This window comes from Phalangium opilio, unplaced genomic scaffold (assembly GCF_054372755.1).
Source record: "Phalangium opilio isolate 3A_F unplaced genomic scaffold, DU_Popi_V2 ptg000094l_1, whole genome shotgun sequence".
Classification (NCBI taxonomy): domain Eukaryota; kingdom Metazoa; phylum Arthropoda; class Arachnida; order Opiliones; family Phalangiidae; genus Phalangium; species Phalangium opilio.
In genome coordinates, this window is record NW_028324199.1 from 5,554,981 (window position 1) to 5,580,888 (window position 25,908).

General features: G+C 41.7%; 1 protein-coding gene and 1 long non-coding RNA gene across 2 annotated transcripts; both read left to right on the forward strand.

Moving 5' to 3' along the window:
- The first annotated feature begins 2,542 nt into the window (after positions 1-2,542).
- LOC149639898 (uncharacterized) lies at positions 2,543-3,061 on the forward strand. Its single transcript, XR_016372313.1, has 3 exons — positions 2,543-2,683; positions 2,778-2,858; positions 2,922-3,061. It is a non-coding gene; the product is annotated as an uncharacterized LOC149639898 (long non-coding RNA).
- An 8,802-nt stretch (positions 3,062-11,863) lies between these two features.
- Positions 11,864-14,052, forward strand: LOC149639899 (uncharacterized). Its single transcript, XM_089850838.1, has 6 exons — positions 11,864-11,880; positions 11,947-12,005; positions 12,101-12,536; positions 12,690-13,073; positions 13,129-13,210; positions 13,423-14,052. Exons 1-6 carry the CDS (start codon positions 11,864-11,866, stop codon positions 14,050-14,052), a joined length of 1,608 nt encoding a protein of 535 aa, XP_089706964.1.
- The last annotated feature ends 11,856 nt before the right edge of the window (positions 14,053-25,908 follow it).

A 25,908-nucleotide genomic window follows, 5' to 3' on the forward strand; every position in this document is an offset into this window, starting at 1 on the left:
AAATTCCTTTACCTAAATTTGAGGTCGTAGCCCAGGCAATGCCAAATGTCCCCACGCCGCCATTACCGGTCACCCCTAAAATGCCCCCGCGAAAAAAACAATTGTCATGGCCGAGCTATGCCACGTCATCACCGACAACAAACGCGTCAGGCAGTTTTTTCACTACGCCTAAACGAACCGAGCCTCGGCAAAAGGTTTTTAAAAGCGAAACGGCTGTTGGGACACCAACACAAGAAGATTTTTACCAACAATTTGGACCGACCTATGTTGGAGATATGGTGAAACGGCAAGCCGAAGTTCTTGCAAATCATTTGCAAAACACATTTTTTACGCCATAAAGAGAGCTAGAAGAAGGAGCTGTCGGTTATGCAAATCCCGACAATTTTCAAGAAGAAATCGCCGATGAACAAGAGAATTTAGCGGAAGCGGACAATTTAACGGACTTGGAAAACCTGTTTGAGACGGCCTCCGCTAAACAGAAGAAAAAGAAAAAAAAAAGAAAAAACCTCGGAAAAAGAAAGACGAGCTTCAAAATCTCGGTCCAGTAGTTCCATCTAACGAACGAAGACCTCGACATCATAAATGGCGTGATATTGATTAATAAAATGTAATATTAAGACAAATAAAAAATTGTTTTATTGCGAACAATATCTGTGTACATGTTTTTTAAATGTAAAGATAAATATAATAAGGCGACATAGTCGTTAAGTTTAAGGTTATTAGCGTAAATGGCGTCTAATATCGTCTTTCTAGCCACGCCCTCGCAACGGAGAGCTAGGTACAGACTGCAATGCAGACCGCACAGTTGAAAAAATGGATGTTGAATTTGTTGTTTATTGTAAACAACTCGTTTCCCGTATCGTTTTAAATTAACTTTATAGTATCGCGGCGACTTTCCGTAAGTGCAAAACATTTCCACCGTGTCATTGTTAGAAAAGCACGCTATCCAATGTTCTCCAGCCTCTCCAGCTGCTTCGATATTGAATATAAAGCAAAATTTGGGCCTTTATGGATGTGCTGGGAGTCTGTTTACTGGGAAGCATCCTAAATAGTAGGGTCGCGTTCTTTTGTCGCAAGTTAAGAGAGCGTTTATTTGCGAAGTGTTCATAATTTAGTCTTGACAAGACCCGTCTCGGGTAACGAGACTTTTTGTAGTTCAGCGCCGTAGAAAACACCCTAAATTTGCTCCCCCTTTAAATCCGCTACGCGATAGACGGGTGGTGACCTGGGTATGACGTCAACAACGCGAAATATTTCGTCAGTAAACGTGCCTCCCGAGCTGGTTTTTCTAAAGACACTACTAGCTATAGAAAGACGCACGTAGTCGCCAACTTTAAGCCTCGGTGCGTATCGATTAATGCCGTTTGATTTCCCGTACAGTTTATTCCAAATGATTGATTCGTTATCTATATTAACATGAACCGGTGCAATTCCAGTAGTTGAATGAACCCGTTCATTATAGGCTTGAGTAATTAAAGGTAAATATTTAACGTAATTTTTATTCCCCGTGGCTGTAATAACCCGGGCAATTTGTTCCTTAATTGTTCTAATAAAGCGTTCCGCTAGACTGGCCTTATGCTGACTCCGGGCAAAATGTATTTGCACATTGTGCCGTTTCAAGAAGGAATCAAAGTTGCGCGAACTAAATTCTCCACCGTAGTCGGCGTATATTTTTAAAGGGATCCTCTCTCGAAATATTTTTTTAAAAGCTTCGATGACCTCGCCAGATGTTTTGTTTCTAAGAGGTACTGTCCATCCGTAGCGGCTTAAGACGTCAATGACGCACAAAACATAGCGAACATTTTTATTAAAACGTTTTAATTTCGGTAGATCCATCAGATCAGCTTGAAAAACGTCATCGATAGTCGAGGCGTACACCTGGTTGGTTTTGGATCGGAAACGTCGAAATTGATGTTTCGTTTAGGCGGGTTGTTTCTCGAGAAAGGCGATTAATTTGGCTTTTGACACGTCCGGTAAAGCCTTTTGTAACCTGGCTAGCGACCCATAAGCGGCTGGATTTGCCACGTCGTAATAAATTTTTCTAATTTTAGCGTCCATGTCTTAACAAGTATAAATAACGACTAAATAGTTTCCCAATAAACAACTTTATTTAATACACACAAAGGTATTTTATAAAAACAATATCAGTTAAACAAATACGATATATCAGTACATTTATTTTAATAGCCATAAATCAAGGCATTCTTTAAATCGGCAAAACTGTTGACAAAATAAGCGTAAATATCCTCTTGATCCTCCATCCATCCATGGTCGGTCTCAAATTGATGCAAAATTTTCTCACGATCCAGTTGAGGCAGCGCTTCGTGCAAATTACGTTCGACTCGATCACTGAAATTTGTGTCAAATTCCGAGCAGCTTTGAGAGTGGCATATTTGTTTTTGACACTCGACGTTGGCGCATGCGACAGACAGCTATCCCTTTAGCCTTGAGATCCTCGTCAATCAACGGTTTTAAATCGATCAATGTCTGCCATCCTGTTTTGTTCAGGCTAAATCCTTTGCTGGTGCTAAAGTTGAGGAAATAACGACTGCCGCTGCCTCGTTCATAGTATCGAAGATCGATTAGACGTTCATCTTTCGAGTTGACGAAGCATTCCAGCTTGATGCGCTCTTTGACGGCCAACCAAATATGATAGCGAGGTATTTTTCCGTCAAAAAAGGACGTTAGTTCATTTTGAAACCGAAACAAAGCGTACCAGGCGTTAGGTTTTAATATAGTTTTTGTACGCGTATCCGATCTTTGAATTAATATTTTAGGTTCAATCGATTCAATGACGCAAATGTCGAGCTTTGGCGTGACGGTGTGTACTTGGTGCATCTTGGCTCGCGACTGATATTGTATTTATAAAGTTTTAGTCTTTTATACGTTGGGGTGATTATAAATAATTTCTCTGTTTTTAGATATTATTAATTGGTTGTTTGGAAATTCGGCCATGACAATGCACGTGACGTTTTCGGTTAGCGGAGAGCTAAATCTTAACGATAATCGCAAGTTACCAGTCTGGGGCATGGAATTTAGACCTAACGAAGCGAGATGTTCTCTACTTAAATCAAAAACAACGACAAAAAAGCCTTTTTTATATAAATCGTAAGAAATAATATTTCCTCGGTCAAGACCTAATATCTCGAGACCCTCGAATAAAGAATTGTAACATCTAACGTATTGATCGTCGTCAAAATTAGGCGTAAACGGGATATCGGGATAATTTTGCGAATTTAAAGAGAATTGCATGAAATCGAGTTTGAAGTGTTGGAGATCCAGGGGGTTGGAAGTTGCTTCCCCTACAAATTTTTTATTAGTAACGAAAGCCACGACAGTTCGCGAGGGTAATTGCCCCGTAAACAAGCTGTCCCTAATAAAATCTTGCGTTCCGGTGGTTATTAAGAAATTTTTCATAACAATAGAGTTTATTTCGTAGCGAGCGTTTATTCCCGAGTTTAACATCTGGGCGTGCGCTAGTTGCAGTTCGGGATTAACCTCAATTTCGCGCGTAAACAAGGTGCATTCCGTTAAATCAATCTTATACTTTTTGCCCGTTTCATTGAGAATAATAGCGAAATCCGTGGAGCTTCGATGAAGTCTAATTCGCACCTCGATATTATCTAGCAAGAATTTGGGCGTTTTGAACATACCAAAAATAATTCGCCAATTACATCGCACGTCTTTGATTGTGCCACGCGTTTAGCGCGACGACCAATACCATTATCTTCTTTGTTAATACTGGCGTCCGCTAAAGCCGTCGCCGGATCGATAATGGTATCCAAATAATATAACATAGAAGTTAACCAGGAATTGGCCGCCGTTTGTCCATAATTAAAAGTATTTTAAAATAGGCCATATATGGGTACATATTATTAGGTTGCTGGACAGCGACGCCATTGAGAAATAATTCTACTTGACAAAATAGCGAGGCAATTATTAAATTTGTCACCGAGACTTTCTTTTCCGCATCTGGAAGGGCCGTGCCGTCCTCGTGCAAAACGCGAAACTTTAGTCTCAAAAGAGTTTTAGTCAAATCATGATAATTGTTAGAGGGCGGAATGATAAATTCTACATATTTAGCATTAGTTTGTGGGGCAATGGGATAATGAGCAGTCGTTTTAGTCCCCACAATATTATTATTCACCACTGGCTTTTCAAATACTTCTAAATCGGATAGAACACTTTCGTAAGTCGACATGTTTAGTCTAGAAAATCGCGTTTAGTGCGTCACTTAACACGTTTGCTCCGGCTTGTTTTAGCAGTCCTCTTTCGTTTTCGGCCCGTCCCGCTCTGCGTGTTAACAAACCGGTCCACGCCTTTATGTAGTAGGGAATTTATTGATTGTTTAACATTTCTTTTAATCGATTCTCGAGGTGATATTCCGGGGTTTTGTGCATCGCTAATTACTCTACTCGTTAACCCAACAGCTTCGGACGCTAAAGTACTAATGGCCGGCCTAATAAAGGGTGTAATTTTGCGCAATAAAGAATTAAAGATACCGCCAACACTAAAACGACCCCCCGATTGGAAAACGTTTGCGTGTAAAGCCGGAAGAGAGGATCCTCTTTGGAAATACAGAGTGTATCTATTAGGCACCATTGCTCCTGTTCTATTGACGTCGACGCCTAAAAAACAGTTTAATATATACTTTGCCCAAATTAAACGGGATATTTTCCCCGTAATCGGATTTCAATTCAATTTCAATTTCCTGTATATCGCTAGTTGAAATTGGATAAAAGTCGATATTATTAAATATTTCCTGGTTCTCCTCGTCTAGCAGCGAAAAAGCCGGCATTTTTATGAAACGTAGCATAGGGGCTTGGCCACCACCCACTACTTGTTGACGGATAATATTGGTATAAACAAACATGGCATCGACGCCTCTCATGATATCCGCGGGATACTCCGAAGTCTCGTTATTGATATACCGATCCAATTGATTGGCACTAAAGCCTAGCAGTCTCCCCAGCCCCCTCCCGGGTGTTGTTTTGGGAAACAAAATTGAGACCGTATCGTTTAATTTTGAAACCGTCACGGTTCCGTCTACATTCTGCGTAAATTTTAGACTTTTTCTATGCGTCGGCGACATGGCTTCGCTCATAGCACTTAAAACATCGCTAATATGATAATATACCCCGGGAGGTATCTCGCACGCGTAATTATCAACTCGTCTGGCTTGAGACCCGGGTAAATACGGTTGGTCAGCATAGTCGGGATCTTCTGGAAATCTATCCACATCGTATTCGCTAGTCCAAAAATTATTATTAGCTGTCAATGTCATTGATCTTAATCGGGAATTTACCAAAGCTACTCCCGAGTGACTGTGTTTAAAAAATTCTCCCTCTTCGGGAATGTTAAATAACTTGGCCATTGGACCAGCTACCGACACGCGAACACCTGGCTCTATTTCGAGACGAACATAGTATCTATTTTCCGTTTCCGTTTTGAGAATGTACATTTTAAAATACTGGCGAGGCATATATTTTTGAACACCCAATAACTGATTTATAATTTTTAAATGTAAAGAGAAGGGAATTACGGCCCCGGTCGCCGTCAAATCGCAGGTATATTCGCCCGCGGGTATTTTAATTTTTGTAAAATTAGTCCTAGTAAATAGATACATTAGCGAGTCATGAACGCGATAATTGACAAATGTGTCATTAGTTGTTTTGAAATGCGTAAAATTACACTCTAAAGGTTTAGTGGATAAAAACGTCCCACCAACGTATTCAGCTTCTAAATTTAATATATCACGCAATTCCTTTGGAAAGAGCATTTCAATTTTTGCCGGACAATGGACTCTAAAATAATGCTCCGCTCCTTGTTTAAAACGCTAAATTCGGCCTGTTGCAATCTTAAAGGGTCAAAATTGCGCGCCGTTATTTGGAGGTTTTCGGCAATATCTTCATAAATCCTATAGTCATCTGTCGATCTAAACTCGCCTGACATTTTAAAAAAGAAATAAAGCCAGGGTTCTTCCCAAGGGGTATAACGCTTTATGGTTCTATTGACTCGATATTCTAGATATGCATTGTTTTCCTTTATGGTATATTCTTGTACCGTCATCCTCAAAGGACCAGATTGATTGCGTCCTGTGTAGTATTTATTGGGGTCAAGATCGAGCAATTTAGCTAGTTGGGGAGAAAATTTAATTTCCACCCATTCCGGTGTTTTAAAATTATACATGATAGCATCACCCCGATTATCTATAGTGTGATATGTTACTTCAATTTTTTTAAATACTAATTTTTCTAAAGTACGCGTTACGGCTCTATAAAGCCCTTCGGCGTTTTACTGGCTCTAAAAGTTTGTGGTAAGAACAATATCTTATAGTTATCATAATCTTCGGGGTTAATTTGCCTAGGCTTTTCAGAAATAATTGGCTCGGGTTTTTTCTTTGGCGGATCAACCGGCTGCGGAAACAAGGGTTTTTTATCAACCGGTGGTGGGGAGGGGGTCGGTAATACGGGTAGCTCAAAAGTAGAGGATGTTGTAGAGTCTGGAGATTTTGAGAGATCAGGCTTGGATAGGTCGGGTTTCGATAGGTCGGGGTTCGGTAAGTCGGGGTTCGGTAAGTCGGGGTTCGGTAAGTCGGGTTTCGGTAAGTCGGGTTTCGGTAAGTCGGGGTTCGGTAAGTCGGGTTTCGGTAAGTCAGGTTTTGGGGGGTCTGGAAATATATATATTTCCTCAACCTTCGTTGGCGAGGGGGTCGGCGTCAGTGGTTCGAAGGTAGAGGGTTTCGGGGCCTCTTGTTTTGATAGATCAGGCTTATATGGGTCCGGAGCTGGAATTTTGGGGGGATCCGGAAGTTTTAGGGGATCTGGCTCCGGCTTTGGTGACTCGGGAGCAGGAATCTCAGGGGGTTCTGGAGTAGTTACCTTAGTTGGGGTAGTGGAGGGGGGCTCAGCTGCTGATGTTGCAGTGGGGGTGGGCTTAGCCGCTGTTGTTGTTGTTGTAGTGGAGGCGGGCTTAGCTGTTGTTGTTGTTGTTGTAGTGGAGGTGGGTTTAGATGTTGTAGTTGGGAGGGGCTTATCTGTTGTTGTTGTTGTAATGGGTTTAGCTGTTGTAGCGGGGCTCGGCTTAGCTGGTGTTGTTGTTGTTGTTGGCTTAGCTGTCGTAGTGGGGATTGGTTTAGTCGAAGTTGGCGGTATCGGTTTATTCGAACTTGGAGGTAACGGTTTACTCGAAGTTGGAGGTAACGGTTTATTTGAACTTGGAGGAATTGGTTTAGTCGAAGTTGGAGGTAGCTGTTTACCTGAAGCTGGCGTTTTAGAGGGGTCAGGCCCTGAATATGTTGGATAATAAGGCTTTAGAGAGGTTTGTTTCGGAAGCGTTATTTTGGGTGGTGGTGGCGGGGGAGGGGTTATTTTGGATGGCTGTGGCTGTACAAATACTACGGGTTCAGTCGTAGCAATAGGTATCGGAAGAAAAGGCGTAGTTCGCGGTAAAATAGGTATAGATGGCGGTACAGGTTTATATTCTGGTTGAGGTTTTTTTCTTATTGGCGGAACCTCATGGCTTGTTTTACGTTTAATGGCGGCTTTGGGAATGTACTTGTAATCAAATTTTTTTTTAAAACTATCTCCAACATTATCAATTTCGATTTCCACGTAATTATTAGTGTAATTTAAACTTATATTTTTAGCATGCTTTGATACAGGATATTTGGATATATAGGGAACATCTTCGTAATTATTCTCTTTAAATTCAAATAATGTGGTCAAGGGGGAATCAGCTGGTATTTTGAACCGTATGTTTTCCTTTCCTAAAACTTGCAGGTAAACGGGAAAGTTTGTATCTAACTGTTTTCCTAGGGCCCCGTCTTTATATTTATTCACTAATTTAAAAGATAATTTGCCTTTAAATACGGATGACTGTTTACATCATCATTTAACAGCTCGACAAAATTTTGGGGCAGTTCGTACTCTTTGGTCTTGGTATAACGATTGACAGGTATCTCTATTTTTTGATATTCAACAGGCTCTCTAACAGCTGCATAGTTGTCACGGTTTGGGTCACTTACAACCTGAATTTCAAACTTGTTAAACTCTTCGCTTATATTCACCCAATGATTTGGAAATATGATTTCTGCCAACCCAACTTCAAAATCACTAGTCAAGTTCAAAGGTTGATGCAAATAATTTTTAAAACTTGATTGGGTATTGTTTGGATATATATCTAGACACGTATTAGACGCTAAAGTTAAAAAAAGTCGTCATTCATGACTAACGTCTGTTTATCAACTAACACCAACTTCTTAAACAAACCTTATTTTATACATAAAAAGATCGTCCATAGCTCGGTAGACTGGCTGGGATTTGAACTCGCCACCTTTTTGGGTATCACATTAGTAGACCCTGCCTTTAACCACTGAGCTATGGACGATCTTAAAATACACGCCGTTTATCTTCATCAAAAAAAAACTTTAAAAATTCTTAAACTTTTAAAGTCGCTACCCTTGAAAAATCTACGTAGCTAGGTAATTGACCTTACCCGATTCCAATAAAAAAAGACAACGCCCTGACTAGTTCGAGCCGGTTTTCAGCTTGTTTGATGCAGTTATTATATAAGACACGCGGCTTTAATAGTACGTTTCAGGGTGTGGTTGATAGGGCGTGGTCGGTAAAAAATAAATTTTTTTATCTAGAGAACTTGTTTAATATTAAATCTCCTCTCGGTCATTTAGTATATAAGCTCCGTGTTTCATGAAGAAAGTTATCAGTTGCTCAGCTATGCTCTTAAAAGTCCAACTAAAGATGTCTTGCTTTAACTCGTGCCGCTTTTGTTGGGTGAGTAAGGACCGAACTCAATTTTCTAACCGAAATGAGACCAAAGAAAAGAGACCAAGTTCGATTATTCCAAGTGTCTCTTCTCAGGACTAGCCTGAAAAGAGACCAAGTTCGATTCATGTACTCGATTTACGTAGCTCTTCGGTACAATCCCGACTTTGCCACATTAGGCTGCCCGAAAAGCTGCGTAAATTTGTCTGAAGTCGCAATTTCCATCGCGGCTTCTCCTGACAGAGTGACTAGGCCATCAGTAGGCTTTGCTCGTGCATCCTGATGGCTAATGTCGAGGAGGTTCATGAATCGCCCTTCATTGCAGCGTCATTTGTGTCCATACAACGGACTATCGCAATGAAGGAAAATCGAGTTTAAGTTAAGTCCTGCTACTTCTTCCGCGGCAAGACTTAATTTGACGTGTTTTCCATTGGTCTCTTGAAAGTTGCGTAAAATTTGTGTGAAGTCGCCTCAGCCATCAGAATGCACGAGCAAAGCTTTTTGGTTGTGGTTCGATTTCATTGACAAGGGCGGACTGACGCTGCAATGAAGGAGAAGTTCTGGCACAAACAACCCGACCAGAACAAGAAGACCAGGCCCCCCACACTGGCTCGGATGTAACTTCCTTCGGGAGGTAAAGGGTCAACGAAGAATTTTATCGGCCCGTACAAGCCCACAAGCCCTGCCACTGCATAAGGTTCTGCGTACCCTGCACCAGTTGGAGCACGTTCTCTTCAGTGAGGCCTTGACTTTGATGTCCTTCTCAAACTTAACAGCTGTTCACTCAATCAACGTGGATACGATTCGGAGCCGAAATGCCCAAGATCTTCTTGAATCAATGGAGGCATGTACCTCCAGAGTGCCTGAAAGAAGCTGGTGGCCGACGCCCCGCTAGAGTGAATGCCACGTTGATGTCGTGAAATTGTTAATAAAACGCGGCGCTAATTACGATTTAAAGAGCGGCTTTCAGTTAAGATTTCGACTAAAATATCAAGTTTTGAAGATCAAAATGTCACTTTGAACAAGATGCTTTTTACACTAGAGATAAGAACAACTACCTTCAAAATTACGATTTAAAGAGTGGTTTTCATTAGCGGTAAAAGTGGCGGTAAATATTTTTGTTTTTTAATTTAGAATTTAGTATGTAACACGGTTTTTATGTGGGAACAAGCCACAACTCAAAGAAAAGAAGTATTGACCTTCTTAATTGCAAACAATGGCAATATCTTTGTTTATATTTATATTCTTGTTAATCTGTATTATTTTATTGTCTATAGTATTTGGTATTGTTATTAAAAAATCTTTATTTATATATCTGGCTTTGTTTCTCAGACATAATTAAAAGGTTTATGGCGGGAAATTCAAACGGGGATCTTGCGAAATAACACAGGTCTGGGTTGATCCATTAAAAGGATCATAAAGGAGGCAAAGCATGCTGGAAGGCAGGGTATGTCAGGTAGGAGTTTAGCTTAATCTTTGTTTGGAAGTTTGGTGGATGATGTTCTGCCCGCCATCTTGGGGTGGCGGCCATCTTGGATCTCTGCGAAACTAGGTAGTCCCTACTACTGATATGTCGCCGAACCATCTACTTCCGACACCTATCGCTTCTCGTCCAACAGCTTTTGCTGCTGGTTTGAGTATGGGGGTTATGAAGCGAACTAAACTCTTAAATATAGATCCCAAACCATTTCCTCTTTGAAATACTGGCCCAACAAACGCCGAGCCCGATTGTTGTAAATAATAATTATAATATCTATTCCGAACAGACATTATTAGTGATTACGGATCCTTCTAAAATGTAAAGTCGTAACGGTTTTTCCGAGTTTGAATGGGATTTTCGTTCCCGAATCTGTTGTAATATCTATCTCAACTAAATTAAAATTGGGTGTACGTACTGGATAATAATTAATTGGATTGAATGTTAACACGTGAGGTTTATTATCTCGACTGTTTTCAGGTCTTGGAATTGTACGTAAAAGCCCACCCCAAGAGTCACCTATTACCTGCGGATATATGAGACTCGTATAAATGAATAAGGTTTGTACACCTCTATTTATATCTCCGAGATGTTTACTTTCCGTATTGTTCCTCAACGGAGTGTCTACTTGACTCTTATCAAACCCTAACATGTAACCTAATCCGGGATTATCTTTTGGAAATGTAATTGAAAAATAATCCATATATTTCGCCTCATTTTTGGTAATTTTATGCCATGGGGTATTCTCTTTAACAATTCCAACCCCGCATTTGATTGTTACTGTTCCTGTTTTATTATACACAAAATCGAAATATTTTCGTTTCGATTCGGGTAAAACCATTTTCATTGCTTCGAGTACAGTATCTATACTTTCATACGTTCCGTGAGGTATCTTATAAGCTTTCGTTTCGATTGATGCTTTATTAACATCTTTATCAACATCAACGGGTCTATTTCGATCCCTTGGAACAAATTTTTTGACTTGGAATTTACCCAAATTTCTGGTATCCAATTGATCCCGTGCAGTGTCTAAAGGATTACTAGCTATATATGTTTCCCGAAAAATCCATCGATCCCAATCTAATTCCGCTATTCCAAGTACTTTTCCATATTCTTTAGGAAACTTGATAGCCGTTTGTTTGTCTCCGTTAATTTTAATTTGCATAAATGTCATTCCCTCTTTCGTCATTATTTCAAAATTTATATCATCCCCAGCTTTTGTTGTTATTGACTGTTTAAACGTTTCGAATAATTTTTGGTAAATACTTGTAGGTTCGTCGTTCGGACCCCTAACTATATTTCCCAATTTACCACAACCCCCTTCCCCAATTTCATACTCATAATCAAGATCCATCGATCTAACGACAAATTCATCAAAACAATCAGTTATGTTATCCCACTTTGAAGGCATATTTATTTCCGACAATCCAACCTCCCAATTTCCCTCCGATAAATTATACGTTGTAGGTAGTTCCGTCCTATAACTTGTTTTAGTATTTTCAGGATATAATTGCATGGAGGCATTACTAGGTAGAGTAATGTAAAAGGAATCGTAAGCGGGTGCTAACATTGCCATGTTTACTTGTCGAGTTATTTATTGCTAATGACTTATTCATCAATGTACTAATTGCTTTTATTAACTATTTTGATTGATAGGCGTGATACGGCTCATTTGCATGGTTTAAGGTATGGATTTCTGAATTATGCAAATTTTGATAATTTTTGGCAAATTTGCATAGTTAAAAGTGGGATTTCTGAATTATGCAAATTTTGATAATTTTTACCTCATTTGCATAGTCAAAAGTGGGGTAACATACTACTCATTACGCCGAACGAATAGACCTCTACCTTAAGGCAAACGATATCACCAACGCAGACAAGAAGGTAGCTATTTTCCTGACACTACTCGGATCTCATACTTACGCCCTGCTACGAAGCCTCGTGAGTCCGGCAAAACCTGCTGGCAAGACATACGATGAACTGGTACTCCTGCTTACGACTCATTTCAACCCACCCCCATCGGAAATTACCGAACGCATCCGTTTTTTGAAAAGAGACCGCGCTCCTGGCGAATTGGTTTCCGCGTACATAGCGCACCTGCGTAAACTAGCCGGACATTTCAAGTTTGGAACCAATCTCGAGACTATGCTCAAAGACCGCCTGGTGGCGGGAATACAAAATCAAGCCGTCCAAGCCCGATTCATTACCGAGCCACCACAGGACTTGATTCTACAAAGATTTATAGACATAGCCCTGAATATGGAGTCCGAAGCAAGGCACCTGAACGACATAAATGGAAGTACCTCAGGAGTCAAGGGTTAGGATGATCTTCACCGGTTGTCTACCAAAAGCGACAATAACCACTCCCGACGTTCGCTGAAATCCACAAAACACAAGCTTGCCCGTCTACCTCCAAACCTATGCTACAGATGTGGAGACGTAAACCACAAGGCGAACATCTACTCAACGGCCGTTTGTAACTATTTCAAGAAGACGGGACACCTGGAAAAAGTTTGCTTATCTGCCAAGAAAAAAGGTCAAGGTCCAGCTAATACTACGCGTCGTACAAAGAACAAGACCAACAGAGTCCATTTTCTACGAGACGCACAACTATCCACTGACGCGGCAACAACTTCGACATTACCGTCCAGCACCACTACACTGGAGTACGACTTTTTCCAGATCTCAGCAGAAGTTACGCCTGCCTTACAACCTGCTCTAAGGCCATACTTGTATTATTTCCTGGTCAATGGAGTGAAGACTAAAATGGAACACGATTCCGGAGCATCCTACTCCGTCATTTCAGATACAACGTAGCTGAACTCAAATAACGAACCGAAATGCCTGAGCTTCAACCAACAACCACAGCCTTAAAAGCTTACAATGGAATGCCAGTGGCCACGAAGTCATAGTAGAGTTGGAAGACGTCAGCGCCAAACTACCTCTCATAGTAGTTACACAACCTCTACTGAGCCTCTGTGGGAGAAATGGGATCGACGCGTTCAACTTGGCACCACCAGATGTGAAACAACACATCCGCATCGACAACGTTACTTCCACTTCACGGACAAACGAAATCCTCAGGCAAAACGAGTCTCTTTTTTCACCTGGACTTCATTTGATGAAAGTTCACCTGCATCAAAGACCTGATTACGTACACAGAAAAGGCCAGAGCAGTACCTTTTGCCGTCAGGGAGGGACATAGTCGATGAAGAGTTGGAAAGACTATTAATAGCGGGAATCATCGAACCAGATAAAATTTCTAAATCAGCAGCTCCGATCTTTCCGGTACTCAAGGCCAGCAAGAAAATTAGAGTTTGCGGCGATTTCAAACTAACAGCCAACAAGGCTACGCTAACTGAACAGTACCCTTTTCCGAAGATCAACGAAATTTTCTCCACTCTCAACGGCGGAAAGAAGTTTACTGAGCTTGATCTTCGGGACGCATATAACCAGCTACAACTGGACGTAGAGTCAAGAAATCTGGTCGTGATCACCACACAGAAGGGACTTTTTCGATACAGACGACTACCATTCAGCGTATCTTCAGCTCCAGCGGATTTTCAAAAAGAAATCGAACGTCTACTAGCGAATATTCCCAACGTCGTAATCTTTCAAGATAATCTTCTGATTACTGGTCCAAACGGCGAAAAGCACTTCAAAAACTTGGATACTCCTATCTCGACTAAAAGGAGCTGGACTGAAGCTGAGACGAGAAAAATGGGTTTTCCTTACGAATTCCGTCGAATACCCAGGACACTTGTTGGACGAAAGGGGTCTCCCACATTCTGAGAAGAACTTAAGACCTATCCTGGAAGCCCCTGAGCCAACAAACGTCATGGAGCTGAAATCCTTCCTGAGCCAACAAACGTCATGGAGCTGAAATCCTTCCTGAGCCAACAAACGTCATGGAGCTGAAATCCTTCCTGGGACTAATAACGTACTATTCCAAGTTTGTGCCAAATATGTCAGACCTGCTCAACCCTTTGTACAAACTTACCAGAATGGAACAACCTTGGGTATTGGACAAAGAAACGAATGAAGCTTTCATCAAGGCCAAAGGAATACAAGCCTCATCCACAGTGTTAGTACATTAAGATCCGACAAAGCCACTAGTCCTTGCCTGCTAAGCCTCTCAGGTAGGACTAGGTGCAGTCCTGTCGCATGTTGAAGCCAACAAGTGCGACCGTCCAATTGCCTTCGCATCGAAAACGCTGTCTTCCGCCGAAAGAAACTACTGCCAAATTTAAAAGAAAGGATGGCGTCTTCCCTTCCTGACAGAATGAGCAGTTGCTACGGTCAAACACGGTCTCGCCAAGCTGACAGCAGGCTCCATGAAGACTTGCTTGGCGAAATTCTTGTTTCCCCATCGAAAATCACCCAACGAGGAAGGGAAGACGCCATCCTTTCTTTTCATACATAGAGAGCTGCGCAGCCGTCTGGATTTGCCAAAACCTGTTCCTGCAACTGCAACTACTCCAGTACAGCAAGAGAAATTTGCAGTCAACAAGAAATTCCGTTCAAGTCAAGAAGTATGGGCGAAGAACAATGGACAGGGATGAAGTTTGTTCCAAGGATCTGTTTTGGGACCTATCGGCAGAGCCATGCTATCTGTTTCGACACCACTTCCAAACATTGCAAACGTTTACTTTGATAATCTTTTTTTTAGGAGCACGAGCGATATCGCGAAGCAACCGAAGCTTTTTTTTCAAGATTATACGAGTTCCCAGATGATCGAGTATTTATAGATTGTGCTGCCATAAAGTCGGGCCGTTATGATGTGTCATCTCGCGACTAAATAAGTATACAAATTTCAGGAACAGATGAGGGACCACCCAAAGATACCCCTTTCCGGCAAGCACCAAAATCGAAAGCCTAAGCAATTCCTTTTTTGACACCTGGGAAATTAGAGCTGCAACTCTCGGTTCTCGCATGAGTCTCGGAAAAAAAGCTATCACGGGAAATAGGAAAAACATTCGCTCACGAAAACGATTCCATTGAAAACTTTGTATTTTTCTCTTCAAACTGAAGCCTTTAAATGCCAGCTTAGTTCTGAAATTTTTGAGACAACTCAAATAAAAAACTAAGTTCTCATTTGCCTATAATGGAACACCCAAAAATTCGGAAATTTACTCTTTGTACACTCTAAAAAGTCTCGGTGTTCAAATATTCTAGAGGGCCGGTAGGCCCTTCTAGATAAGATCCCACACCCTCCCGTAATGTTAAATGAAAATTCACAGATTTTCACCGATTTTCCCATAGGAATAACATGGGGTTTTTGGTGCTCCTGCACATCGAATCATTTAAAAACTAAAGCGAAGTTACGTTTTGGAATACTTTTAAATTAACAAGTAACTATTCAAGGTGTGCCTTTTTCAAGTTTCATCAAAATTAATTAAGTCTAAGTATGTTAATTTAATTAAAAATACAAGTACCTCAAAAGATTATTCTACAGGAGACGACGCTAATTGTTCATTACTCTACAGTAGACGACGCTAATTTGCCATTTCACCGCCTTGAAACTTTAACTTGATATTTTTCAATAAATATAACACTATATTTATTAAACATTTCTCTGGCGGGTCTAATTTTCGTTTAATTATGTGTCTCGGTTGAAATTCTATACTTAAGATACCTTTTTAATTTATATTTAGATGTTAGTTTCGACCAAGGCTTAAGTTGCCTTACTTAGGTCATGGATTTATAATGGAAGCTTACGCTTCATGGATATTTCACTGTAGCCTTCAGTAAGGCATTTTGATTTTAAACACATTTAGGTCATAAAAATTCGCGCGGGTGGGGAAATAAAACAACAATTCCATTTTTGTAAAATTTTATCATGAAAAATCTGAGATAAGTAATTTTTTATTTCAATTAATTTATAGGAAATAAATCCATTACCAGTAAAATTAGGAGATTGAATTAAATTATAAAGAGTAGTAAAATACGGATTGTCTTTAAAATTATATAGAAAAATAAAATATCCGAGCTTCAGTCAACTGGAAAAAACTCTTATCGTTTTGTTTTTTAGGCTTGGGCAAACCAAGTCCTTTTTATATAATTGTAGTAAAGGTGTATAAATAAAGAACCAATTTTTTAACACTATTTTGAAGTAACATTCAAAATAAGATGGTGTTAAAATGGTGTGATGTTTCATTTAACACCTTTTTAAAAAATAGGAATTTAAAGTTGTTTAAAGGGAGTAAAGTAAGGGGCGTTTAGAGAGTGTAATAAGAGTATTTATGATAAATACCATTTCCACATCATTTGGGGGAAAAAATGTTAAAACTGTGTAACATCTTATATACCTTTTCGTTGAATTGGTTTCTGAAATGATTATTCGATTAAGAACATGTGTAAAAATGAAGTGCTTTGTAACCACATTTAAATATAACTTTAATGGAAAACAAATCATAAAAAAATTACTTTCAAAATCAAACATATATTATCAATGTAATGCAAAATCAATGTGTGAAGGTAACATTTCGCTAACATATATTTATTCTTCCAAATGATTTGACGTCTGCAGTTCATCTAATTATACATTAATAGGTAATTTATTAACCATAGATTTATTTTTGTTTGCAGCGAAGGGTTACATAACATTTCTCCAAAATGTTGTATTTATTATTAATGTGATAATGTTTCTCATCACCACATGGAAATATGCGCCATTCATCCGGAAACTCTTCCACTTCGTTGGAGTGCAAATATTTTTCAAATTGGACAACTCTAAGAGTTGCAGCGGTTTTCGTCCAGAAACCGCTGCAGACGACAAGAGGGACGGATAGAGTCCTCGGATTATGTCCGCTCCTTTTGTCGTCTACGTCACCTCCTTCCTCCTTCTCTCTACCCCCCCCCTTTAATTTCCTATATAAGCGCGTGTAAGACCCACGGCTCTCTCTCTCTCCTCTTCGTTTCTTCTTCACTCCACGTCGCCGGAAGCCCTGTCTCGCACCGCGATAGTTTTGTTCTCGCGACGTCGTCATCCTAAGGGAAACTTTCGCGAAGTGTTTCTTTATGTAAATTTAAAAAGTCATTAAAATCTTCTTTTTTCGAATTCAACATGAGCAGAAGGTATGAGTGAAATTCTTTTTATTAAATTCCAACGGGAGGAAGTTATTTAATTAGGCCTATCTTTAACTTCCCGGTTTTTAAGACTTAACGTTGTCACGAGGTCCCCCTTAATTAAATTAGGGCTACCTAACGTCCTGTAACGGAAACCCCCTTTTTTCACGACCGGCCAGTTTAATTTTCCCCGGGGTAGACCGTTGCAAATGGTGCCGTGCCCGTCTTTTTGAACCCTCGGTTATTGTTTTTCCCGTCCCGTCGCTTTTTTCGTCGGCGGGGTGGTCGGGCCCGATTCGCGTGTCAGTTACAGGCTAGTTCTAGTTTGAGTTAGATAGCCGCCATCTTGGAAATTTCCTTCTCGAACATTCGAAGGCGTGCTTCCACATTTTTCAAATCGATTTCAATCATCGAAATTAATTATTATAGTATTTATTTAGATTAGTATTATTTATTTTTAGAAAAAAATCTTGTGATATCCCAAATTATTTTTCGAATAGATAGATTTTTGGATTTAAATATTTTTGAAAATTTTAATGAATCATCCCGAATCGTGCCCAAAGTTAAAATTATATCGCGAACGCAAGGATTCGGATATCTCTTCGGTTTCCTCCCGTGAATCGGAAAATTCGGGATACACGTGGCCAGAAGTTAAGCATAACCTCGTGTTTAGTAATATCCTACGTCCCTCTCGGCTAACCGAAACGAATATGGCATACGCGCCCAACCCAAATGATGAACCCTTATGGGATAGTACTTATGATTTGAGCCGATTTTTAAATACCCAAGAAGAAAGGATAGAAAATCCCTCGCAGAATGAAACAATTCCAAAGTCAGTTGAGGACGAATGAAATAAACGCGCTAGAAACTTAGCCTTATTCCGTCACGCACACCAAGTATACAACCCCCATAGGTCAAATAACATCCAAAATAGATATGGAGGGAGTAGCCCTGACTTAGTAAATGTACCTGAACCCCCACAAACTAGTCAACCCACACCCAGAGTAGAAGAAGCTCAAGACAACGCATATACTAGGGCCAAAAGATTTATGAGTAATTGGGCCCCAACTAGTCAAATGAATCCCCCAATTATGTCTACTATACCAATCACAGTACCAAATACCCCTCCTTGTGGAACCATTCCACGTACTAGCTCGGTGATATACACAAATGCCCCTCTTAGACAGAATATAGCTAATCCAGTATCCGTAGGACAAACACAGAGACCCCCTAGACAGTCGCCTAATATCCCACAAGGGATTTCACAACCCCTTCCTGGTCAAGGCTATAGTCAGCCCCCAGGAATGTCAAATCCTCAACCCCAACAGAATAATACAAGTAGTGGAGGTGCTCAACAGGCTGCATTTCTAGCCTCTATTTTACAATCTTTCGCAAATATGGCCATCGCTAGCCAAGGCGGCGTAAAAGGTTTAGATCCCCCGGATAGACTAGCTTTTTACGGCAGGCAAAACGAAAGTGTACCGGAGTTTCTCAGACAGTTTGAGGAATACGCGACTTTCCACAAAATTAGCGAGGACGAGAGAATGCATGTTATGCCCCTCCTCTTACGAGAAAATGCCCTATACTGGTTTCGCTCCCTCCCTCAAGGAATGGGATGGCCCGAATTTAAAGGGAGACTGAAACGACATTATAAAATTGAGGATGAGGAAGCTAAGGTTAGAATAGATTTAAATAACAGGTTACAAAAACCCCATGAATCCGTAGATGAGTTTTTCGGTTATTTCGCAAGGGTAAACCAAAATCTACATCCCCCAATACCGGATAATGAATTACTCGTAATGATAAAGCGGAATTTAAGAAATGAATTAAAAGGGCTTCTAATGTTTATCCCCCTGTACACTACCGCGGATTTACATGACGCTTGTTTAAAAATCGAGCAAACGTTAGGCCTAAATAAACCCAAAGCTAGTCAACCCCCAAGTAAGACAAATCCTAATGAGGAAAAAGCTCAACAAACCCCTGAGACTCAAGTCAAGACATATCAGGACCCCATAATAATCAGAGAACAACCAGTATATCAAATACAACCCCAAATAGTCTCACCACCTCAAGTGATACCCCAACCCCCGATAATGTCTCCACAACCAGTTATACAGCAGGTAGCTCCCCCAACAGCAGTTTATACGCCAGTAACAACTCCCCAAGGGTATATCCCGCAAATGGGACCATATTACTCAAACACGGACGCAAACTTCGAGCGGTACCTCCCTCATGGGAACACTACCCTCCCTCTTCCGGAAGGATCCCGAAATCCTTTTCCTGTCCAGTATGTTCCTCAAAGCTATCCAGCTCTAGATTATAGAGTTCCTTTCCCGAGACCCAATCCCCAAACGAGGCAATCCAACCCGAACCCAGAAATCAGCCAAGACAACAGAACCAACAACGAGACGAATATCCTCGCCGAACACGAGTCTTTGAATCGAGAAATCAAACTAGTGAACCAAGGGAACGTGAACCTCGACAGCTAGCCCTTCCACCAATTCCCAGACGTCAACAGGACCAGAACCCGGAAGGACAAAACCCTCCGGTAAACAACCAAGGAACACGACAAATAACCTGTTTCAACTGCGGTGGCTTAGGTCACTACGCAACCGAGTGTCCGTCGGCCAGAATGGAAAGAAATCGAGGTCAGTTTCCGGGAAACTCCAACTCGGGGGGGAATATCAGAGGACGTTTCCCTCCCGCGACTCAATAGTCCATCAAAAAGAAGACCGAATTGTGACCACGCCACTTCACTTGGCCACAATTCAAAGAAGAGGACTCCCAAAGAGGAACCCTCATTTAATAAAAATAAAATTTGAACACACAATCCTACATACAAGAATCGATAATGGTGCTGAAGTATCCATGATAAGCCTAGACCAATGGAGGGCCATACAAAGATTTAGGGGAGAAAACAAACTAGAACCTAAGTCAGAAAGATCAGAATGCATAGTCATGGGGAACGGACAGTACTCTTTTACTAAAGGATCAACAGTATTAGACTTTGAAATAAAATTTGAACAAGACATCATTAGGAATTTTAGTCAAGAGTTTCATATTGTCCCTTCACTCCTATGTGACGCAATATTAGGCCAAGATTTCCTAGAAGATTGGAATACTATTATCGATTTTGGAACTTTAACATGCTCTATAAATGGACTAACACTTAAACTATTAGAGGTGTCAGAGGACAAATTGCCCCCGTCACCTCAAATGGTAAATAACGTCAACGAAGCAGTTGATTCAACCTCTCTCTCGTACAAGCAGAAGAGAGAGTTGAAGGAACTCCTTCTCAGATTTCCTGAACTATTCAGCGACAAGTTAGGAAGGACCAGTCTGGTAGTCCATGAAATACACACAGGTAACGCTAAGCCTATACATAAAAGAGCATACCGCGTTAGCGACGAAAAGAAGAAAATCATCGAACAAAACATCTACGATATGCTAAAAGATGGCATCATCAAACCCTCCACGTCACCATGGGCCTCACCAGTCGTAATCCTGGAACAAGACGACGGATCCGGAACAGGAAGAAAGAAGTACCGCTTCTGCATCGACGTTCGGGAACTAAACGCAATCACCGCAAAGGATCCTTACCCTATTCCTCGTATCGACGAAACCTTAAGTAAGTTGGGGAAACCCAAATACATCACAGCGTTGGATCTGAAATCAGGCTACTGGCAAGTCGAAATGGAGCCAGGAAGTTCACCAAAGACCGCCTTCATCACTCACGCCGGAAAATACGAATTCAACGTTCTCCCGTTTGGACTTTGCAATGCCCCAAGCACATTCCAGCGTCTGATGGATGAGGTATTCCGAGATGGAGAAAATTTCTCTATCGTCGTATACTTAGATGACATCCTGATCGCATCCGAAACTTGGAAGGAGCAGAAGAACGCTTTGGAATACGTCATGACCAAATTGAAAAACGCAGGCCTCACTCTTCAATTGAAGAAATGCAGATTTGCCCAGTCAGAAGCAGTAGTCCTGGGACACGTCATCAACGAAACCGGAATCTACATCGATCCGTCCAAAGTGGAAGCCATCAAGGACTATCCGAAACCGAAGACGCTAAAACAACTTCAGCGATTCCTTGGAATGGCTGGATGGCACCACAGATTTATACCACACTACTCAAAGATAGCCACTCCGCTCAACCACCTGAAAAAGAAAGGAGTCAAATTCGAATGGGGTCCCGCTCAAGAGGAAGCATTCCAGAAAATTAAGGAAGCCATCTGCAGTTCCCCGCCTCTAGCAGCCTACAAGCCAGATGCGCCAAGTATCCTAACTACGGACGCCTCAGACGCGGGCCTAGGAGCAATGCTATCACAAATCCAGGACGGAATTGAAGTTCCAATCGCCTATGCCAGCAGAAACCTAAGAAATGCCGAAGCAAATTACAGCACATCCGAGAAGGAATGTCTCGCGATATACTGGGCCATAGGACATTTCCGCCCGTACCTGGAAAGTAGACCTTTCACCGTCGTAACCGACCATAAAGCACTACAATGGCTATTCGGACTCAAGGAGCCGAACTCTAAACTCGTCAGATGGGCGATGTATCTCCAAACCTTCGATTTCAAGGTCCAACACAAGAAAGGAGTCGAAAATATTGTCGCCGACGCCCTTTCAAGAGCCCCACTTGGACTGTTTGCTATGTCAGTCGCCTCCAACATTGAAGAGGAAAATCAAGAAACGTCATCAGAAACCTCGAATGTCCCCTCGGATCACTCTCATCATGCGTATATTCTTCCTCCATTTCCACACGCGAACTTTCACATCTTCGACCGCGATGACATCATTACCGCCCAAGGAGAAGACCCAGTTATTCGCGAAATCATTGAACTATTACGACAAGAAAACCCGCCAGAACACCCAGATTTCGAGATGGTCAACAACTTGATATACAGAAAAGCATCTGGAACACGTCCTGCAAGAATTTATCTACCAAAATCTCTCCGAAGGGAAACCATGAGACTTCTTCACGACCATCCACTTTCCGCCCACCGAGGAAATTATAAGACAAGAGAAAAAGTAGGACATAGATATTGGTGGCCCGATCTGGACAAAGACGTCCGACAATATGTCAGAGAGTGCGTCCTCTGCCAGCAATACAAGATAAGCAACAGGAGAACTCCCGGGCTTATGATATCCACAGTCCCGACTGGACCCTTCGACAAGATAGGAGTAGACATCATGGGACCATTTCCCGTTAGCCGAAGAGGATACAAATTCCTACTCGTGTTCACAGACTACATGACCAAGTTCGTCGAATTAGTACCTCTGAAAAGAATAACAGCGGATGCTTGCGCCCTAGCCCTAAAGAACTTTGTTTGCCGATGGGGAGCACCAAAACAGATCCTAAGCGATAGAGGAACTCAGTTCGTTTCTTCTCTGTGGCACGATACCTGCAAGTTATTCAACATAGGACCAATCCATACTTCTCCATACCATCCACAATCAAACATCACAGAACGGGTAAATCGAGTTCTCGGAGAGACAATCTCAATCTACGTGGAAAACAATCACCGAACGTGGGACGAAACGTTGAACGCTCTCGCCTTCGCGATAAATTCAGCTCCACATGAGACAACAAGAAGATCTCCATTCTATCTCAATATGGGAAGAGAACCAAGGCTCCCATGGGACATTGACATCGGTATGCCCTTGGAAGAATTTGAAGACAGATCCGAGACATTGAAAATCTTAAAGGACCAATGGAAATTAACAAAGGACTTCTCGAAGTTAGCGCAAGCCAAACAGAAAAAATACTACGACTTGAGAAGAGAAGATCTCGAATTTGACGTCGGAATGATAGTATGGAGGTTAACTCATCCCCTATCTAACGCCAATATTGGTCGAATGGGAAAACTATGCCCAAAGTGGACTGGACCATTCAAAATCGTGGAAAAAAGAAGCCCTCTTATTTACATCCTCGAAGACATGATCTCTGGACAGAAAACAGGTCCCATAAACATAGCTCAACTCAAACTTTACCAAACTTCAGAAGTTCCCCTGGAGGAAAATGAAGACTCAGAAACTCCGAGAGAAGAAATAATTGAACAAGTCGAAGACACCCCTGAGGAAAACATCCCGGAAGATGAAGCTACTCAGCCAAAAGAAATTATTCCTCCACCGAGACCAAGAGTTCAAACTCCAGAAAGGACACCTCCTCAAGATAAGCCAAAAGAAAAACCTCCACCAGATGAAAGACCTCAGCCTCCCTCCGAATCCTTCGAGGAAATAGAAGAAATGATAGGCCCATTCCGATTTGTTGACAGAATACCGAAAAAGAAAACTCAAGAACCAGAAATACATCAACCAGAAGAAATCCAGCCGGAATTGGAATTACAGGACAACATTGTCAATCAAGGAGAGACGCATCCAGAAACCGAGCCATTACCTCAAGGACCTCTAACTCCTCCAGCGGCAATTCAAGTGAATCCCCCTTCAACTCCGATAGTCGAAAGACCGAAAAGAGATCACCCCACAACAACGACAACAGAAGGAATCAGACCTAGAAGAAAAACGTTGCGAAAACTGAGCACTTCTACTGATGACGACAGAATGTCCGAACCGGAACCGGAAAAACGAGGTCATCCGACTACCTCATCCGCCGCTCCTGGACCTAAAAGGCGACCAGTTAGAAAATTACCAAGTAGCAGCCTCTCCAGTGACGAACCTGAGATCCCCGATCTCCGAAAGAGAAGTCACCCAACGACCACATCTTCTTCCATAGGACGAAAGAAGAAACAATTAAGAAAATTATCGAGTAGTACCACTACTCAAGAACCCTTAATTTTTCCAAATCCACCTATTCAAAGAAGAGAAAGACGACCACAAGCTCAACTACAAGATCAACTAAGTTCATCCTCAGACGAAATAGACCGAGTAGCCGATAGAGAAAAAAGGAGAAAACGAGCCAGAATTCCGACAACAGGGAGTTCTTCGGCAAGACCAAGGAGAAAGACTCCAAAACTTCATACACTATCGACAAGTCCGGAAGGAGAACCACATCATCGAGAAACAAGTCCTGAACCAATCATCCCCTTAACTCACGAACGATTAATTCCCGTAGATGAACTTTCCGAATCCCCCAGTAGCGGAGAAGTTAACCCTCCCATACCGTCTTCTACTCAGGAACAGAGTCCGACAAATTACGAGAAACCATTCAAGAAAGGGTGGGTTCGCGAGTTATGCTATCGCCACACTGTCCAACCTGGCAAAGTAGATATGGACGTATACTATTACCCACCAGGGCCCAAGAGTCGCATGCTACGCTCGCGAAACGAGATATCCCAATATTTACAAGAAAAAGGAACGTCGATTTAGTACCAGAAGACTTTAACTTCAAACGAGTACCAATAGCTAGACCTCCTTGGGAAAGAGTCCGGTTAGCTCACCCCAGACGCACCGTGCTAACGGCCGTCTAGTATCCAAAATCCTTACACATAATTAACTTCTTCCCTTGGGAATTATTCTTATTTAGTATTTACGTTCTTAATTGCTAATGATATTATAAATTTTAGAGATAGCCCGAAAGCACCGTTGTACTGGACCACGGGACCCAGAATGAGCAGACAAAGAATCGACACCGTCGCACCAGAAGACTTCCTATTGGACCCCCTAGTGAGAGACTTTGAAATAGTGTCACTCCCAGCCGCCCGGGTTTTTCACCAAGAAGATTCAATCAACGCCACTGAAAATCCCCAACCTCACTTTCAGGACGTAATAATCCTTCACCCAGACCCCGAAGAGGGACCAGACATGGAAGCAGGAGCCGCCAGAGTGGAAATTCCAGAGGAAGAAGAAAGGGATGGAATCCCCATTGAAATAAGAATCGCTAATTCAATCGAAGCCGCCGAAACCGGAATCCTCCCTCGGGAATTCCTACCCATCGTCGCTGGAACAGACGTAGAACGTACAACCACCCTCGACACCAATGAAGAAGAAATCCCTCCGGAGCCCCCTGCGAATCCCACCATTGCCGGGGAAAACATTGAAGAAGGAGAACAAACCGAACCGCTAGTAGCCAGAAGAAATATACAAACTGAAGAAACAGCAGAACCCGAAGCCGCCGCCACTATCCCGGTTCCCCCTGTTGTCCGTCGACCCACCGTATCTCAGTTAGAGACCAACTTTCTGGACTATGGACCCATACCAATCCCCCAAGAAAACCTCTACGAACTGGACGATTACGCTAAAATATTTCTGCAAGAACAACCATACCAACGCGCCCCGCCCAGGAACAGGGAGCTATACCCAGTCACGTGGGATAATATTTCACAAGGAGACCTTGTCAGGTTATATCCAGTCACTCCCCAGGGATTTCCATTGATAACCCGACCTCCACCTCACTACAAATGCGTCGCCTGCAACGCAGAGGGATTGCACCGATCATCACTATGCCCAAGAAAATTCGTCCAAAAAGACCGCCAACTTGGAATATACAACACACGCGTCGCGTATTAAAACTTAACTTCAACATGAAAAAAAAAAAAATAAAAAAAAAAATAAAATAAATAAATATATACTTTGTTTATTATAACGGGATACGTAAACCCCTTTCCTTATCTT

Coding starts and splice junctions, on each gene's coding strand:
- LOC149639899 (XM_089850838.1), top strand. Junction 12,006..12,100: donor GCAAATTTGCATAGTTAAAA/GTGGGATTTCTG, acceptor CCGAACGAATAG/ACCTCTACCTTAAGGCAAAC. Junction 13,211..13,422: donor GCGCCAAACTACCTCTCATA/GTAGTTACACAA, acceptor TTACGTACACAG/AAAAGGCCAGAGCAGTACCT.